The 19,401-nt window shown below is 43.7% G+C and overlaps 1 protein-coding gene across 7 annotated transcripts in view; it reads left to right on the plus strand.

Annotated features, from left to right (window-relative positions):
• Positions 1-19,401, plus strand: part of RBM48 (RNA binding motif protein 48) — a 35,948-nt gene that overhangs the window by 8,751 nt on the left and 7,796 nt on the right. For all 7 annotated transcript variants that reach the window (XM_085869896.1, XM_085869895.1, XM_085869891.1 and 4 more), the window contains exons 3-5: positions 4,808-4,998; positions 16,029-16,186; positions 17,035-17,714. In XM_085869896.1, the coding sequence (XP_085726022.1) occupies positions 4,808-4,998; positions 16,029-16,186; positions 17,035-17,714 (1,029 nt within the window). The remainder of the gene's footprint in view (positions 1-4,807; positions 4,999-16,028; positions 16,187-17,034; positions 17,715-19,401) is intronic.

Genomic DNA, 19,401 nt, shown 5'->3' on the forward strand with positions numbered 1-19,401 from the left:
GCAGCGCGCTATGTCTAAGTTAGACTATCGTTGGGCATAGGTTGTGAAGGCCGACAACAGGTTCAGCATTCGTTGGTATAAGTTATCTATAACACAACGAAACGTTCGGTGTCCGTTACTAATATGTTATGCATAAGACCAAGTCGTTATGAATACGTCCGAATCTTTAAAAAAAAAAAACATCAAAAGTTCAACATAAGCCAGCGTTTTACATACATTTTAATACGTTGCCATTGCTGGCTAAAACGTCAAGGTGTGACTGGGCCTTTAGCAACACCAAAAGGATGATAAATAAATGTTTGTCTTCAAGGCTGAAACGCATAAATTCCCAGAACAATATAATCCTATCCTTGTTTTTTTTTTTTAATAAGAATAGGACATATTCTTTGGGGTAAAGGAAATATCTTTTTGGCATGGGAGCAAAGAGGAGGGAGTCGGAAGGAAAAGCGAATGGCAAAAAGAACATTAATAATAATTGGTAAGGTTCAGCACGGAAAGCAATGTATGAACCTTGATGAAATGTTGCATCACAATATACAAGTATCCCAACGACACAAGTTGCTGTTACCCAGAATGCTCTGGGAACTTGTATTAGTTTCCCCAAGGTCACGATGTGTGTGAACTATCCTCCCTGGGGACTCACCATCCTCAGAGGATTTGTCTTCCTCGACAGGGTAATATTGTAGTGAACTCGGATATCCTGGCCATAGGAGGTGGCCATTCTGGGTTAGCCAATGGCGAACACTTATCCAAATGCAAAGTGTGTAAATGTGGGATTTGCAATTGCAAAATTTGTCCGATATTTGCCACAAGCAATATCTTTTTTACAGTAACGGCTAGATCTTACAAGTTAAAATAAACCAAATGCTTAATTACATGTAAAACCTTAAACATAGTTTACATATTGACTTGTAGCAAATGTGCGATACAATGTGTTGGTGAAACAATGCAGAGATGTAATGTAAGAATGAATGCATACAAGAATGGCATGAGAAACCCAGATAAAACTACTGCTTGTCCACTACTTACTCATCACTTTTCTTATGGATACTGTAAAAATGTGAGTTTCAGTGTTCAGGTTGTAGAAAAGATGGCTGATAATCCACTTGACTGTGACTGGACTGAGCCCCGAACTGGCGTGCACACGGACTTTTATCAGCATCCACCACGCCCCACCGTGTGATGTTGCCCTACCCTGTCTGCCCTGCACTGATTTGATTTTTGGTCTTAAATGAATGGGAAACACCTCCCCCTGAGCATCTGAATTGGACTCGAATGTTCCAGGCTCATGCCTTCACGCCAAAACTTGCACCTTCTCAGCGTTGCAGGGCCTCTATTTCCCCAAAAGTACATTTCGGACAGATTACAAAGGAAAAAAATAACCTTAAACGGAGTTTCAAGAGAGAAGCAGTGTTTGACAAGCATTATGGAGGGAAGATGTTGGCCTTCTATACATGTATCGATGCATAATGCTTTATCACAATAAAATGAACTCGCTCTTATGTGAATACATGAAGGGATAAACTATTTCTCAGCTGTACAATCTTCACCCCTGGAAGCCAATTCTGCAACACTTACCCCCATCATCCTCCTTTAGATTATCCTAAGTCTTCATTCAGAGTGGGGGAGGGGAGGGGGGGCAGCATTGCGGTCCAACTCCACTGACCATACAAACAACTCCCCCCACTAGATTACACCCACATGCAGCAATCAAAAAGTCCAACCCAAGCCTAATGTGTCAATCTACTATTCCTACACATTCTCTTTCTATACTTGCAAGGTTACCTTCTTCTCAATGCCTTTGGGTGTGTGCACCAACGACTGGAGCATTTCCGTTTTTATCGTGAGCGTCATAATCTGTTTAATTAGTATGGCACGTTTTAGATTGATTTGAGGTCTCCATTTCTTTTTCAATTTGGAACTTGCTGGTTGTCTGTACTGTACAATTGTGGCCTGAACAAAGAAGAAGATGCCTGAAATCTGCATGCAACAAGCTTTTTTGTTCACGTTAAAAAATTGATACTTTGTTAAATAGTGTGCTCCAGTTGGAATGTAACAAATTATAAGAAAGGAGGGGAAAGTGTTTATTTCTGGAACATTGCTGATATTATTTTTTCCTCTTGGCTGTTTCAGAATGGCAATAAAATCTTTTTCTTTTCTTTTTTTTTTTTTCCAATGTAGAATTTTTTTTCAACCTGTAGAGTACTTTTCATGCAGAACACCAAATATGAATGTATTTAAGATTGCACAGCCATTACTCATGGCTTCTCCAATCAGGTGATGGACACTTGGCTATTCATAAAAATCCGAGGGTCACTTGAGCTGTGTTGGCCATGAGTCTGGGATCTGGAAGCTATCCTTGGTCTTTGCACACTGAGCTGAGGGAAGGGGGTGGCATAGTGGGGATGTCTTATGTTACAAAAGGGTGTGGGATACATGAAGCTTGATGGTGAGGTTAACTTTGGAGGCAGCAGTCTTTGAAACATCTTTGGGATGCTCTTCCAACCACCCACCCCCCCCCCCCCCCCATTCCTGGACTTGCCAACATGACATTTCCTATTTTAAATTAGCATTTCTTTTACAAATCAAAAATATTTTGTGAAAAGATTTTTTTTTTAATTAAAGGCTCATGAGGTTGTTTCAAAGGCTGTCACGTAAATTAAATGTTTACAAGAAACAGAAGTAAACCCCGCGTCTGATTATTATCTCCGCCACCGAAGGTAAAGGAGGTTGTTTTCACCCCCTTTCTGTCTGTTTGTTTGTGTGCAGGATATCTCAAAAAGTTGTAGACAGATTTGGATGAAATTTTGTGGACAGGTTGCGTGTGTGACAAGGACAAACTGATTAGATTTTGGTGAAGATCCGAATACGATAATAATCATTTAATTTTTAAAGTGATTCTTCACCATTGAGAGAAAGGGCCAAAAACGAATATGTAGCACGGTATCTCAAAAATGTGTTGGGCCAGATATGTTCTTGTGCATCATGCATTGCATGGTGGAGGTATGCGCTCTACTGAGTGCCCTTCAAGTTGTTATAAGTAATACACGAGTGACAACACCTTGAACAGAAGAGTAGAGAGATCTCTTTCAAGTCTTGGCTTAATGGTTAAGGTGGCTGCCTTAAGATCTTAGGCTTTAGGGTCTTGAGTTTGAGCCGCTCTTTTTTACCATTGAATTAACACCAGGTGGGGTTGACTCAGCCTGTCATCCTTCAGAGGTCAGCAAAATGAGTACCACCTTACTGGAAACGGGGCAATGCATAAGCGGCACAGCCGTGCTCCCAGCAATGATGCTACCAGCAGCCACAGGCTGCATACAAAATAATAATAATTTCTCTTTCGCTCTGAGCGAAACTGTACAAAACAGGATTGCATGCATCAGTCTGGAAATGTTTCTGCATTAAGGCTTCGTCAACAAAACCTTGAAGCATCATGACCCATCCAAGAGGTATTATAATGTGTGACCTGATTCCTTTTATTCTTTCTCCACATATTTATCCTTCTCCCCATTTGATTACGTTTGTTCCCTTGGAATTTTTTTTTTTGAGCTTTCCCAACTGGCTCATAGCATAATACTTATCCTCGCTTGTTCCTGAAGGCATTGTTAAATGTTCAGTTTTGTTGATTCTTGTTATTGGCTATTCATTAGTCTCTGTTCTTTGGTGTATACAGTATGTGCAACAAAATTTGTTTTAATAATGGTGTTATTACTCATTTGCTTCCGTGGTGCAATGACGTGCTCAACTGAATTGTTTGGGAGATGAAGAGAAGTTATCTGCTCAACCCATTTCTTTCTCTGAGTTTGCAATTACAAGAGCTCCACCTGCAGGACTTTGCTTACTGCTCTCCAAAGCTGTTCCAATACTTTAAAATCTATTCAAATCTGCCCACTGTTGTTATTATTATTATTGTTTGAATATATACATGCTCTAGGGTTGTGGAAGAGCTATGGCACAGAACAAATCAGGCCACAACACAACAGAGAGCAGCAGGAGAAAGGGGAAAACACCGACATTAAGGTGGAGGGAGAAAGTAGACGGAGACAGACAAACAACGGATGCAGGTCACGATAAGGGGCAAGGGAGAATGCAAAGGGTGGACAATATGGATACATAAGCAAAATTTTTGGGAGGGGTGGGGTTGGAAGTGGTTTAACGGGTGTAGAGATCATGATTTTGAAATGGGGGATGACTTAAGATGGTGGTGAACAGCTGTCTTGAAGACCCGAAGGGAGAATGAGATTGAATAAAGGATAGTAGGTGGTTCCACAGGTGGTGAAAAAAGAGGAATAAATGAGTGGAGGTGAGCAGTGGTTCTGGATTTAGGCAGGTTCATGAGGGGGGGGTTGCTGGTGGATTGTGTGCATCCTGCAGATACCTGGGGGGGGTGGGACAAAGCACATCAAAGGCAGAGAGTGCAAGACCAGAAATGAGGTAGAAGAAGACAGAGACCACTGACCTGTCGGCAATGGCGAAGTGATAGGTCCATAGACTCAGCTTCATCACGAGAGATTCCAACAATATTGAAAGCCTTCGTTTCCATGGCATCAAGCTGAGCAAGATGAGGCAGGGGAGCCAGCCAAGAAGGGGGGGGAGCAGTAGTCCATCGAGCTGTGGATTAAAGCCTTGAAGGTGGACAGGAGCTCAGGTGTTCCAAGTAAGGAATTTGCATGATGGAAGATGCCCAATTGGCATCTGGTTTTGGAGGCCAATTTTGAAATGTGGCTTGCCCAAGTGGCTTTTGCTTTGCATACTTTTGGCCAGAAACAAGCACCTTCTTAACTGTTTTTGTTGTTTTTAATCCCAGGTGTACACCATTGTGCAGGAGTCCTGTTATTTGCTCATTCAAGGTGTACCTGCACTGAGTCTCATGGAGGAACTTGTAGCACTTTTCGCACAGTATGGAGCAGTGGATGAGTACCGGATTCTGCACGAGTACCCTGCTGAAAAGTTCACAGAGGTCTACTGGGTGAAACTGCAGAAGCTGCAGAGTGCCAGGTCTGTCATTTTTGCCTGTATTGATGAGGAATAGACACCCGTTTGTAGTGGTTACAATTGATATTAACCAAATTATGATTTGACCACTGAATACGTGTTCAGGGCCATGCAGTGGTTCCTACAAAAAAAAGAGTTCTCAGTAAAATGATAACGGGAGTTAATATCTTGGTAAAATGAAAAATAACAGATCAATTGTAATCCATGAAATATGTCTACTTGGTTTGCCTACATCTTGGTTTTTCAAACCCGGGGGCGCGACCCCAAGTGGGGTCGCCGAGCAAATTTCGTGGGGTCCGCTTGCAGCGAATAAAAAATTGTCTATTTTCGATTGGTGTTCGCTTTTACGGGATGTAATATAAACGGTTCGTTCAAAGTATGGGAACCGGCGCAACATGACGCTTAGAATGGGATCCAGCCGATGCGCGGGCTCGCTGAAGGGCCGTTCATTTTGGCGGGAAATTAGTGGTTTAATCCACGGCCTCTCAGACTCAGACTCTGACTATCATTAACGTCTATTCACGTCTCCACGTACGACTCGAGACCTTATTTGTGATGGCAGCACCGGCCACCAGCAAATCTCGAGAACGTTCTTACAAGGATAAATTTCTGGACCTTGGATTTTACTACGTGGTGGATAAAAGTGGGGCACAGAGGCCTCAGTGTGTGATTTGTTTCGAAGTGCTTTCTACGGAGTCTATGAAACAAAATAAGTTGCAGAGACATTTGACTACAAAACATGTGCCTTATCAGGATAAGGAGATGGCGTTGTTTGAGAGTAAACTTCTTGCAATCAAGAATACACGTCTTGACAGAGGGTACATGCCATCAGACCAATTCTCAGGCATTAGAGGCCTTGTATCGAGTGTCGCTCCATGTTGCCAAGACTAAAAAGCCTCACTCCATTGCGGAAGAACTCGTGCTGCCATGTGCAAAGGACATGGTATCTATGATGGTTGGGGAGGAAGCGGCGAAGAAACTGGCAGTTATACCCCTCTCTGACAACACCATCCAATGCAGAATTGAAGATATGAGTCTGGACGTAACGGCTCAGGTCGTACAGAAGATCAAGGAATCGCCGTGGCACGCCATACAGTTGGACGAGTCCACTGATATCGCATCGTACGCGCAATTCATTGTCTGGGTCCGCTTCATCAAGGCTGATAACTTTGTCGATGAGCCTCTGCTCATAAAACCATTGGAGGCCACCACCAAAGGCGAGGACATTTTTGGGAAAGTAGAGCAGTTTTATCGTGACCATAATCTGGACTTCGGAAAGTTGCTCGGTTCTACAACAGACGGCGTGCCTTCAATGTTAGGAGTGCGTTCTGGATTCAAGGCCAAATTGCTTGAGGTGGCTCCTCAGACCTCCATGGTACACTGCATGATTCACCGAGAAGCGCTCGCCTCTCGTACTTTGCCAGAAACCTTGCAGAGCGTGCTCTCAGAAGTCGTAAAAATGGTGAATCACATCAAATCGAGCGCCCTCAACACTAGGTTATTCAGGCTATTCTGCCAGGAGATGGACGCCGACCATAAGAATTTACTATTCTGCACTCAAGACAGATGGTTATCTCGAGGAAACCTTCTTCTGCGCGTTTACGAGCTCAAAGATGAACAAAAGGAGTTCCTACGTACACAAGGGAAAATGGCATGGGTAGCGTTGCTTGAGTCGGACTCTTGGCTGTCAGAACTGTGCTATCTCGTTGACATCTTTGAATGTCTCAATGTCCTCAACTGCTCCCTCCAAGGCAAAGACGCCAACCTCATGATTTTTCACGACAAAATGAGCGGATTTCTGGCGACTCTAAAATTACTGGCAGACAAAGCAGCTGTTAAGCACTTCAGCCTTTTCCCCCGTCTGGTGGAGCATCTGACGACCTGCCAGTACGATGATACTGAGCGCGACAGTCTTTCTGGGGAGATAGCACGTCACCTTCAGTTGCTCATTGAACAGTTAGAGCACTATTTCCCTGAGCTGGATGTGCAGTCCTTTTCTGTGGTTCGGGACCCTTTCACGGCTCCACTGGACTCGATTGCTGATGAAGATGATACAGCACAGGAAGAGCTTGTACAGCTCCAGCAGGATTCAGGAGCGCAGGCTCTTGCGCGGACGAATTCGTTGTCAACATTCTGGTACAAAATGCTGCTGCCGTACCTGACCCTGTCACGGCGCGCCATTAAGGTTCTCATGCCATATCCTTCATCATACTTTTGTGAGCAGTCGTTCTCCACGATTAAAACAAAGTACAGAAATCGCCTAGAAATGGAGCATATGATCTTGGCATACTTATATGATCTTGGCATACTTGTATGATCTCCAAGAGCATATGATCTTGGAGCATACTTCTCCATGAATAGAGAAGTTGATTTCTGAAAAACAGGCTCATCCTTCTCACTGATATATCAAAATGTCATTCGGACTAAACTTCTGAAACATTCAACTGTACTATTTGGATACTGTCGGCTATCCTCCGTTTACTCGTCTATGAAAACATGACGATGGTGAATAAAATAAACAGTAAATGTTCTTGTGTCATATGAAATCTTATCTCGTATATTATGAATTGGGTTTTGAATCTTTTGGGTCGCGCGATGTTGAGAGGTTCTGAAATTGGGTCGCCACTAAAAAAAGTTTGAAAACCACTGGCCTACATGATAGCCAAATGTGCCAAGTAGTCGCATTGCTTGGAACTTTGCCAAATTGTAAATTCCCTATTTAAGCGAAATGCATGCCACCAATGATGCCGATTGGTACAATCACAATGTGAAATCCCTTCCAGTATATTAGACTCAATCTCTCATATTTCTTCTCCGGAGGTGATCGAGTCCAAGGCTCTCCATGTACATTGGGAACGGAACTTGTTCATTCATTTGTTGCTGTTTTTTGTATTCAAATGTCAAGGCAATTGCAATCATGAAGTGAAAGATGGAAGCAGGTTAACTAACTGACAGAGGAAGAAATGGGAACGGGGATAAAAAGACATCACACAGGGTTGGCATCAACATTAGGAACAGGGCAGGGCACATAGGGGAAAGCATGAGTTAATGATTGGCAGCATTCTTCAAAGACTGGAGGGATGGGTACGAACAACAGACACAGTGCCGGTTCCAGGTGAAAGATGACGTATGAACGAATTGAGGTGGGAGCTCAACTTAGAATGAGGAAGGGTCACTAGGTATGGGGTTCTGGAAGAGCATGTGCAGACTGTGGAGGACAGGAGAAACTAGAGCGAAGTCGATGGCACACCATTGCAAATCCCCACGCTTCACATCGAAAGCAAAGTTGAAAGATGGCATAAAGTTCCACCAGGATTGACCCAATATCAAATTTTGAGTTAAGTATTTTTTCTGTTTTTACCCCTGTAACTCCAAGACCCTACCCCTGGGGCATGCACCGGATACAACAAAACAAAACAAAAATACATATTTCGAGTGTAAACCCCCCCCTGCAATATTGATTGCATAACTAAAGTTTCATTAAATTTTTTTTTAATGTGCCTGTAATTGCAATTATTTGACCATTTGCCTCCTTGGGTACAGGGCCAAAAGTGATACTCTTCTTGCCAGGTGGTAATCATATCTACCATGTTTGCTGAATTCCTGTACAGCCATTTAAGAGACAGCGTGACAGACCGGAGCTGGTGACAATATTTCCCCCCCCCCACCCCACCGTTTGTTTTTTCAAAATTTGTGGAGATAATTAGGCAATATAAAACAGAGTCCAGCAAACCCCTTGCAGTGGGCTGTCACGGGTCTAGCGGTTAAGGTTAAGGTTAATCCCACGACCCAAATTGTAGTGACGGGTGGTTAACACTGCCAGCCCAGATAGGCAAGCGGTTCTTCTTAGGAGGCGGACAGGTTGATCCGCAGAGATTATAACGTGTTGCGGAAGAGGTAAGACGGAGCGACGGAGGCACCTGATTGATGCACAAGAGGGTTTCTACTCGAACCCCATTACAAATACACGGACACATCAACTGAAAATAAACATGGGATTGAATGAAAATAGACAAATATTTACAAGAGACAACAATTCAGATATAATAATAATAATAGTGAGATAAATTAAACCAAAAGCTGAGGCCTCTCTCTTTCTCTCCTTCTTTATCTCTTTCTCTCTCTCCCCCTCCCCTCCATCCTCTCCCCCCCCCACCATCCTCTCTCCCTCCCCCACACCATCCTCTCCCCCCCCACCCACACTGCCCTCTCTCTCTCCCTTCCCTTCGCCCACACCGTTCTTTCTCTCTATCCCTCCCCCCCACCCAATTCCTGTCAATGAATTTTTTTTTATACAACGGGTTGTATTTGTTGGTGTATTGTTGCTGTTCTGCAAAGCCGCATGCCTCTATGGCAATGGTACCCAACTTAGTGTTCCCCAGGCAGTTATTAACCTCCGTCATCGAAGATGGACGGAGGTTACTGTTTTCACTCGTCTGTTTGTTTGTTTGTGAACAGTATTACGGAAAAACCCCTCGACGGATTTTGACGAAACTTGGTGGGGGGATTAGGTCTGGTCCAAGGATCATGCCATTAGATTTTGGACTAGATCCAAAATCCAATATGGCCGCTATAGCGGCCATTTTGAAAAAATATTTGAATTTTTGTTTTTGCATTTCTACATGTTTTAAGTGATTTCCACCCCCCCCCCCCAAAAAAAAAATTGTTTGAGAAAAAAAAAACAATTTCTGCAACTTTTTTTTCAACAAAATTTCGATTTTATTTATTTATTTTTGCATTTCTACATGTTTTAAGTGATTTCCAACAAAAAACATGCTAAAATTATAATTGCGGCTGATTTTGGAACTTCACGTGGATATACCCACGTAAAATCAATTTCTGTCTCAAGTTATGACGAATGAATTGAGTATGTAAAAGTTAAAAGTAAAAGGGAAAGTTGTAAACTATAACTCTGTGAGCACTGTTGACATCAAATTGAATGAATGGGATATCAGGTTCACTTGAGTGACCTAGCAGTATTGGCGGCAGAGGTTTTGCAATCTTCCGAGTGCTCCCCTCTAGTTTTGTTAGTCTTCGTGCAGTTAGATCTTCCCCTCGTGTCTAGTGGCTTAACGGGATGAAGTGCATTGCGTGGGTCTTATAGCAAGGTCCAATTATATCTATATCTTCCATTCAATCCAGATTTTCATTCCAACCCTTTCCTTTTATCCATAGTACAAATCAAATAACGCAAACATACACTATATGAACAACAAGCACCCACGCAGCCACCCATGAAAGCAACACAACAGATACAGCATAGCATGCGCATGGCGCGCTCTTTCATTCAGATCTGCGTGCCAATTTACAACGGCATCTCACCTTGCTCACCCAAAAACTCACCACCTCGACCACCAACATCTCCTGCACACGGGAAAAATTATCCCGCGCCTCCTCGTACCTCTGTATCGATACAATTCACCACTAAACAGAGGTGTGCTGCACGGCTCAGGTTATCCGGACCGCATGATGCGGGGACAAGCCAAGAACGTTAGCAACCGCATCTCGCCCGGGATGCCCCGAATGGGCACGCGCGATTGATACAATCCTCGTCCAGTCGCCAGAACATGGCAGGACGGGCGGCGAGGGATGGAGGTCGCGGGAAGAGCAGTCCGGGAGTTCAGTACGTATCTCCGGGCCGTGTCGTGCCAGATGTGCGAATGAGACTGCTTCCGGCCCCAGGAGCCTGGCAGGGCGTGGCTCGGACCGCCGTGGCCCAATAGGGAAGTGCAATTTGGGTCACGGCGCGTTGCTTCGGGTCGTCACCCGACCTTTCGCCCGGGGCTTATAAAAGGCGGATCGCGAAGCCGTCCGCCCTCTTGTTCGCCTGCCTGCCTCGCCCTCTTGTTCGCCTGCCTGCCTCGCCCTCTTGTTCGCCTGCCTGCCTCGCCCTCTTGTTTGCCTGCCTGCCTCGCCCTCTTGTTTGCCTGCCTGCCTCGCCCTCTTGTTCGCCTGCCTGCCTCGCCCTCTTGTTCGCCTGCCTGCCTCGCCCTCTTGTTCGCCTGCCTGCCTCGCCCTCTTGTTCGCCTGCCTGCCTCGCCCTCTTGTTCGCCTGCCTGCCTCGCCCTCTTGTTCGCCAGCCTGCCTCGCCCTCTTGTTCGCCAGCCTGCCTCGCCCTCTTGTTCGCCTGCCTGCCTCGCCCTCTTGTTCGCCTGCCTGCCTCGCCCTCTTGTTCGCCTGCCTGCCTCGCCCTCTTGTTCGCCTGCCTTCCTCGCCCTCTTGTTCGCCTGCCTGCCTCGCCCTCTTGTTCGCCTGCCTGCCTCGCCCTCTTGTTCGCCTGCCTGCCTCGCCCTCTTGTTCGCCTGCCTGCCTCGCCCTCTTGTTCGCCTGCCTGCCTCGCTCTCTTGTTCGCCTGCCTGCCTCGCCCTCTTGTTCGCCTGCCTGCCTCGCCCTCTTGTTCGCCAGCCTGCCTCGCCCTCTTGTTCGCCAGCCTGCCTCGCCCTCTTGTTCGCCAGCCTGCCTCGCCCTCTTGTTCGCCTGCCTGCCTCGCCCTCTTGTTCGCCTGCCTGCCTCGCCCTCTTGTTCGCCTGCCTGCCTCGCCCTCTTGTTCGCCTGCCTGCCTCGCCCTCTTGTTCGCCTGCCTGCCTCGCCCTCTTGTTCGCCTGCCTGCCTCGCCCTCTTGTTCGCCTGCCTGCCTCGCCCTCTTGTTCGCCTGCCTGCCTCGCCCTCTTGTTCGCCTGCCTGCCTCGCCCTCTTGTTCGCCTGCCTGCCTCGCCCTCTTTTTCACTGCACATTTGCCCGTCGCTGGATCTACACTCGTGGTTGGTGTGCGACAAATGTTTTTCTGGGACCAGTGCAGAGCACACGCTTCCTCGAGCCCCGGCAAAATGACGAATCAGGAGATAACGCGCTGACTCTTGAGGTGGGAATGCCCAAGCAGAGCGTCCCACGGAGGTACACGCTCCACTCACAGACCTATGCATGACTCGGCAAGGAATCTTTCACGTCACGCATCTTATCTCCTCTATCTCATCCCCTTTGGACGCACAAAAGAGCATCTATTACAGATTTGCAATCACAGTTTCCTCTGGCACGACACTGCACCCCCCATATTGCACCGCACCACACCTCCCACTCCCACACCTTAGACACCGGTATTTCTCCCTCCTACCTCCTCCAAAATGTACTGGGTTGCGTTGTTTAGCCGACCGCACCAGGTATTGCGAGGCCGTTGGTCCTCATTTGCTCTTTCCTTCTGGCTATCTAATCGTGTGTGTGTGTGTGTGTGTGTGTGTGTGTGTGTGTGTGTGTGTGTGTGTGTGTGTGTGTGTGTGTGTGTGTGTGTGTGTGTGTGTGTGTGTGTGTGTGTGTGAGATGGCGCCTGTCGTAGCATAAGTTAAGATTGTATAAGTTCTACCGGGATAAGTCTGCTCTGTGTCTGCTTTTGTAAATTGCTTGCCTTTTGTCGCACCCCACAAATTCCTTGCTATCCCTGTTGTACATACGAATAAATCCCATCAACTGTGCTACATATCTTTCCTCGCTTGATTGTAAATAAATGCACGGGGGGGGGGGGGGGAGTGCGCCGTTAATTAGATAGGGATTAAGAATAAGTTCCCCCAGTATGTGATTGCCCCCCTGTAACCCATTCCTACATTTTTGCATTTACAAGCAAGCGTGCTGAGCGGGCAGAGGCCCCGCCTTCCCAGATTCCGTGCGAGCTCGCCATGCCCCAGAGGAGGAAACGCCGGTTTGGTGTGACGAGAGACAGAGTTTGGAGGAGGAGGAATGCACGAGGTCGGTCAGTGTGAGGAGGGCAGTTGAAATCGTGGTAGGAACGTGGCTATGATGGAGGATCTCGCTTTGCTCTCCTCACAGCACGACAAAATGGCTTTCCTTCGACGCATGAAGAAGACGGCACGATTCTCGTATCGTGCTGAGGCGATTTTGACTCACATGGTGAAGCAAGATGCTGGCCTTTGGCTCTTGGTTGGGTTGTGATGAACGGACCCTGGGCCTCGTGTATGTCAAATGGCGGATCGGTGAGGACGATCGACGTACAAAGCAGCTGCATGGGGTCTCTGAGCCTTGGTGTTGGATACCGCTCACGAATTGCCTGACATACAATTTTTTTAATTTAAACTTGATCGGAAACATGGTCTGGCAGCCAGAATTATTTAATATTTTTGATCTGGGTTTTTTTTTTTTTTTTTTTTTTGGAAAAAGACTCACTTGGCTGTACCTGGATGGGTTTGAAGGTAGAGTAGCAGCAGCTGAAATGCAAATTCTATCCAGGTTCCTCCTGATGACTTCATCTTTTCTTTTTGCTTGTTCGGGTTCCTTCTGATGACTCCAATGCAGGACTGTACCTATTTGGTCTTCCGTTTGATTTGAATTTAATTTATTTTAATCCCATTCTAAATTCGATTGAATAATAATAATAAACGTCATGGGTCAGGGTCGGGTGTCACATCAAAGCAGGACATCTTAGTACCCGGTCATAACCGCCAGCAGTTATGAAGTGGCAGTTCTAATCATGGTCTCTTATTAATTACGTAACACACCAGCACACAAAATAAACAAAACAAGTTCTGGCGAGGGTCTGTAATCTCTGATTGCTCTTTCTAGTTCAGTTTCATTTACGGATGCTTTCTGATGGTTCTGATTTTTTGTTTGTTTGTTTTAGTCCATGAGCCAGTAGGGTTGGTCGGTACCATCTGGGGGGAATAATTCTCAGTGATTTTTGGCAAGGTATACAACCCCAGAGTTAGAAAATGTGATATTTAAAAAAAATATGTGATAGCATTGTGATATATGTGATAGCAAAAATATGTGATAGCATTGCATCGGTGGTAGCTTTTTGTGTGTCATCACCCTGTTTATATACCTACCCTTAAATAAGCTTTTGTGCAAAATGGCCAGTACAAGGTAAGACATCCCTCTTCAACTTAACAACATTTTTATCTTGCTAAAACAAAGTTTTTGCAAGATATGTTAGTCAGCTTGTATGTGTTTTGTTTTTGTTTGTCTGTAATCACTTATAAAAATTCTGCAGAGCACAGTTATCATTGGAAATTTTTGTAACTTCGCATATCAGAGGCCTATAGAGGTCCCTTTCAGCGCATAACATTTTGAAGGTCAAGGTCACTTTGTCACAAATCAGGGGAGTCGACGAAACCCTTATTTTTTGAGTAATTTTGATCGGATCGTCTTCAAACTTTATGGGAATATAGTTCATGGTCTGGCGCTCAGCTGATTAATTTTTGGTGGCAATTGGCCTTGACCTTCATGGTTAGCGCCTCAGGTCAAACATATTTGACCCCAAGCTCAAATTTTCAAGTTTTAGGAACCATATCGTGTAGTACCTCAAATTGAACACCTCGATGAGTGCTTTCTAGATATGTCAAGCTTGAGACATTATGACGTCATTTGGTGATGTTGTGAGGCAAACGCATATTTTTCATGGTTACTCCAGAACGATTCTCATCGGAATCTCTCGTAGGCAGATATTCCTCAAGGAGTTGCTCCTGGTGGATAGCAGCTCTGTTCACCTCAGTGTGACCTTAAATAAGTCACACGTGGTCACCTTTTGGCAAGATACGGGTCACCCTACGGGTGACATTGGTTTGTTTATTTTAATTTTTTTTTATCAGACAAACATTAACATTGAAATTTGTCTCACCTTTTGTTAGGATCATTTGCTTCTCAACAAAATTGCTGAACATGCCTAAGTTAAAAGGTATGTCATTGGTGACACTTGTGTATCAGTGTCAATTTCCTGTGTGATAAATCATACCGCCTTCAGAAAAGTATTTGTCTATCATTTACTGTGGAAAGTAAATAAATGTTCTGGAACAATATAATTACTGGGTGTTTAGCAAATTTATTAAGAAATCCAAAAATCTAAATTTCATTTTTGTATGTTGTATATTAAGATCAGTATAGCAGATAATGTTACCCCACTCCCCAAATGAAAAAATACCTAATTTGGATGGATTTACGTAGTTTGGTCAATGTCATTTTCCCTGTTGTTATTGAAGGACACTTTCCAAGAATCAAACAAAGGTAAATGATAGCATGTTCATGAACAAGATTAATGTTTTTCCCTGTAATTTCTCAAAAAATACAGAATTTCAGGGATTTAAATACTCAATAATGCACATATGAAGGTATCAAACACCTGTATTACACAATATAAACCAATAAGACAGTAGCAAGATGGTTAATCATGTGCAATCTGATGAATGAGTCAAAGGTGAAAATGAAACACAATGTTCTGTTGAAGGGCATAAAATTACAGAATAGAAACACAAATGTGGTGTTCCACATGAAACAAGGCCATTACCTGGACCTAATGTGTTGCTGATAAACATATTGTCTTATGAACCAAAGACGGGTCCTTTATAGTTTCTAAGACATCTCTGATCATATGCACTGATTGTAAGTGATATAAAATGTTCAAGATCAAAAAATCATAATCATTATCCAGTTCTTCAATATCCTCATCTAAACTTTCCCCATCGTCTGACTCAAAGATGGATGCTTGGTTCTCACAGTCTGGCAATCAGCACATATCAGTGCATTTCAGTCCGTTTGACAAACACACACATTTTGGAAGTGAACACTTCCTTTTACAATTGCAGGCAAATAACATGAGCTACATGCCTAACAATTTTCAAGAAGATGTAGCCTATAATAAGAGAGAACCATTAGTTTTAAATGGAATGTTTTTTTTTCTGTCTTACGCTGGTTTCAGAAAAGTTTATTTTGGGATGGAATTACTAAACAGCTAACAACACACAAAAGGCTACCACCAATGCAATGCTATCACATAGTTTCTGACTGTAGAGATGTATACCCTGCCAAAAATTATGATGAACATTATTCCCCTCGGATGGTACTGGTGGCCAAAAATTACCGGGTCTGGCTCATGGCCTATTTCCGGTGTATCGGCTGCGATGTCCTTCGGCACGTGAAATTTCAGCTTTTGCCCTCGCCCGGAAGGTACTGAACATTAATATCAGTGAGTGAGTCAGCAAGTGAGTGGTTAGAATGAGCTTTATATCTTGAAATATGCATGTCTTTTGCTCAAGGATTGCCAAACGGAAACTGGATGGACGAAGCTTTTTTGGAGGTGTTCTACATATTTGTTACGCTCCAGAGTTTGAGAGCATTGACGAAACCAGAGATAAGATACAATGGCGGCAAAGACAAGTTGAAAGGATTTGCACAAAGCAGGCAACTTTCATGGGTACTTTTAAATGTCCTTTGAATGCAGATGTCATATATGAATTTTTTGTTGTATGTAGGTAATATAAGTGGATATTTCCGTACTGCAGTTTAATCAAAATTGTGAACAAAGAATAAACTTTTGGGTATTTTGTACTTCTCACAAAATTAATCAGTTTTCATTATTTGTTGAGAAGATTAATAGTCCCAGAGAATTTTAATAATTTGATTAAGGCCTTGCTTCCACAGACATGACGTGACAGGAGAATTTTTTTTTGAAGTTATGTCATGTGATTTTACAGTCCTAACATATTACAGCAGTGTGTCCATCCCTGTTTGTAGTTTTACGGCATCACACGACATGCGGTTTTGCACATAAATGTAAACCTCCATGTGGGTTCACATCTGTAGCTGCTTGGGTTCGCTGAAAGCTGACAGTGTTTGTAGTCATTGCTAAAGCATTGATGGAGAGGTCAATATTTGGATGAAATTCAATAAACTTAATCTTTCACAAGATAAGGCCAAAATCTTGTCAATATCTATTGCTCTGATGGCTTGCCTCTGGTCAAGTCATAGCTGTGTCCTTGAGTGAGGCCCAGGCTTAAGTAATCTTTTAAACTACCAAAATTGCCATTATAGAATAATTTCATAAAGAAGAATGGCAGTAAATGTTGGTGATAAAACGGGATATCTTGTTTTTCATTTGTTTGAGAGAGTAATATCTCGTTTTATTTCAACTGTAATTCTCTGTTCTTACAAGTACAACAAAAATAGTGTGCTGCATGAACTGGACAAAAAATCGTAGTAATCATGGTGACAGCATACATCCTAGACATGTCACCTAAACTATTTGTATTTTGGCTGTCACAGATAAAAAGGCAGAAGACACAAAAAACCACATTGGACATGTGACCAAGCAAAAGGATATTTCTGAGCCCTCAATCTCAGGATTCTCTTCACTGAAAAATAAATGCATCAGGGTGCATGAAGCCGCAGAGTCCCACTGGACTGCATCAGTCACTGCTGAAACTAACACAGAACTTGTGAATCCATTCCCTTTTCCAATGCTACCTCCCCCACCACAACATCAACCCAATTTCTGCTTACCTTGCCCAGCCCAGCGTCGAGAAGAAGCCTTTGATCATGCATTGGTGCCTTCAGCTCAAGCAACACTGCCCACAAATATCCAGGCACTTTCCAATAATGCAGGCACAGATGATAAAAGACTATTGCCTGCAGTGTGCCCTGGGTCAGGCCGATCGGCAGAAATGCTCAGTTGTGGGCAGTCAACTTTGTCAAAGTGGCAACAGGGAAACAAAACCCACAGCAGGAGTTCGCTGGCACGGTTTGTGCCACGTGTCGCTGCACTCCAACTGAGGAAGATTAGCAGGGATAATGAATGCAAAAATGTGAACGTTTTCATGACTGAAGGAGAAACTGTGATGGCTCCATTTGTTGGTCCTGAATTGCCTGGGATTCCAAAAACTGTTGACCTTGGTGATGCATCATTGAATACAACTGCTGACTTCATCCGAACAAAACTCAATAAGGTGAGTTTTCTTCACACAACACTATAATTGTATTTGCCTTTATAATGCATTTGTTTGTAAATAACTCTTGAATGATGCATGAACTTTATTTTTTAGTTGTGGAGAGTTTTGACTTCCCAACATATAGCAGACAATGATTATATATTTTTTAGTTGTGGAGAGTTTTGACGTCCCAACATATAGCAGACAATTACCAGACATATAGCCAAGGTAATTAATTCTATTGATTAAAAAAGAATCACGAGCAAACCTGACACGGTGATTAGTTGTGGTTGCTGTTCTGGGTACATTCTTTCCTCCTTTATAATACACTATATAAAACGAGTGGTATAACTATGGGCTTGCATACTATTACTTTTGGAAGGGTATACAGTAAACCCTGAAATATGGGTTTGAACATCATAGCAACCTCTTTATGTACCGATTTAGTTATCGCGGGGTTTAATTTCGATCAATCGGGGCTTTTGAGCTGAGCTGTGATGGTTACCTCGCACCAAGAGCCTTTCACGCACCGTTCGCTGAAGTGTAAAACGATAGACAAAAGTGAGTCTTTTAATTTTATTTATTTGCTGCTTTATGAAGCTGCATAAAAGAAAAACATAGTCAAATTACAAAGTAAAACGATTAATTAAAAAATATATGCAAGAGAAAACGAAATCGATTAAAAGGGGAGGAATGGTGGGGGGGGGAGGGTCGAGGGGGCAAGTTTAATCGCTCCTGAACATTTAATATGCTTCAACGCAGCAGAAGACTTCATTGAAAAGCCGGTTTTACATTTATTTTATTTGTTTATTTCAATTGTGATGTATTTATTTTTGGCTGCCGCCAACCTTCCTCGACATTTTCTCAAAGCTCAGGAACACAAACCCCCCTTTTCCCAAAGGAAGTTGGTTTGAACTATCGCAGCATTTTCCAGGAACGTAACCCCCTTGATACTTTAGGGATTATTGTGCTCTTACTTTCAGAAGGGTATACTATTATTTCGGAACTAGGATCTGGAATACTATTACTTTCGGAAGGGTATACTGTTGCGTTTGGAACTAGGATCTGGAATAATATTACTTTCAGAAGGGTATACTGTTGCTTTCGGAACTAGGGGCTTGAATTCTATTACTTTCAGAAGGGTATGATAAATATCATGCAACATAAAGTTAAAATTGTACTTAACTAGTCAATACCCTCCCTTTGGTGGGGGTTAGTGGTTGAATCACTTGCACTATTCCACGTGTATGGGCCAAACTCAAGTGGTTTTCCCACACTCGCAGGAGGGAAGGAGAGGGGGGAGGGGGTGGGAAAGAGGACTGACATACTGACATTGCCTTATTCTATATGGTACGATGTTTGGTGAAGTAGTTAAAGATTATTTTTTTTCCTTGCATTGGCAAGGGTATGCTAACCGCCTCAGAAGCAAGGTATGGCTTGCGTGTTGGGTGCTAACCCTATTTTTCCAATGATGGGCAAATAACTGAAACATCGGCTTTACTTTTCTTCCCATGATGGTTAGTATCCCTTTGTCAACTTGGTTAATAAAACCATGTAGGCCGGGGGCCAGTGTGACCTACCTTGCACCCCCTCCCCCCCTGCGACAACTTTTCACTGATACCACAGTGTTCATATATATCCCAAGTATCAGAAAAAAGATGTTCCCAGAAAAATAACTCATTTGTACTATACTTTATTAAGCTCT

This window comes from Eptatretus burgeri, chromosome 2 (assembly GCF_056783735.1).
Source record: "Eptatretus burgeri isolate ZD-2024b chromosome 2, Ebu_testis_v1, whole genome shotgun sequence".
Lineage (NCBI taxonomy): Eukaryota > Metazoa > Chordata > Myxini > Myxiniformes > Myxinidae > Eptatretus > Eptatretus burgeri.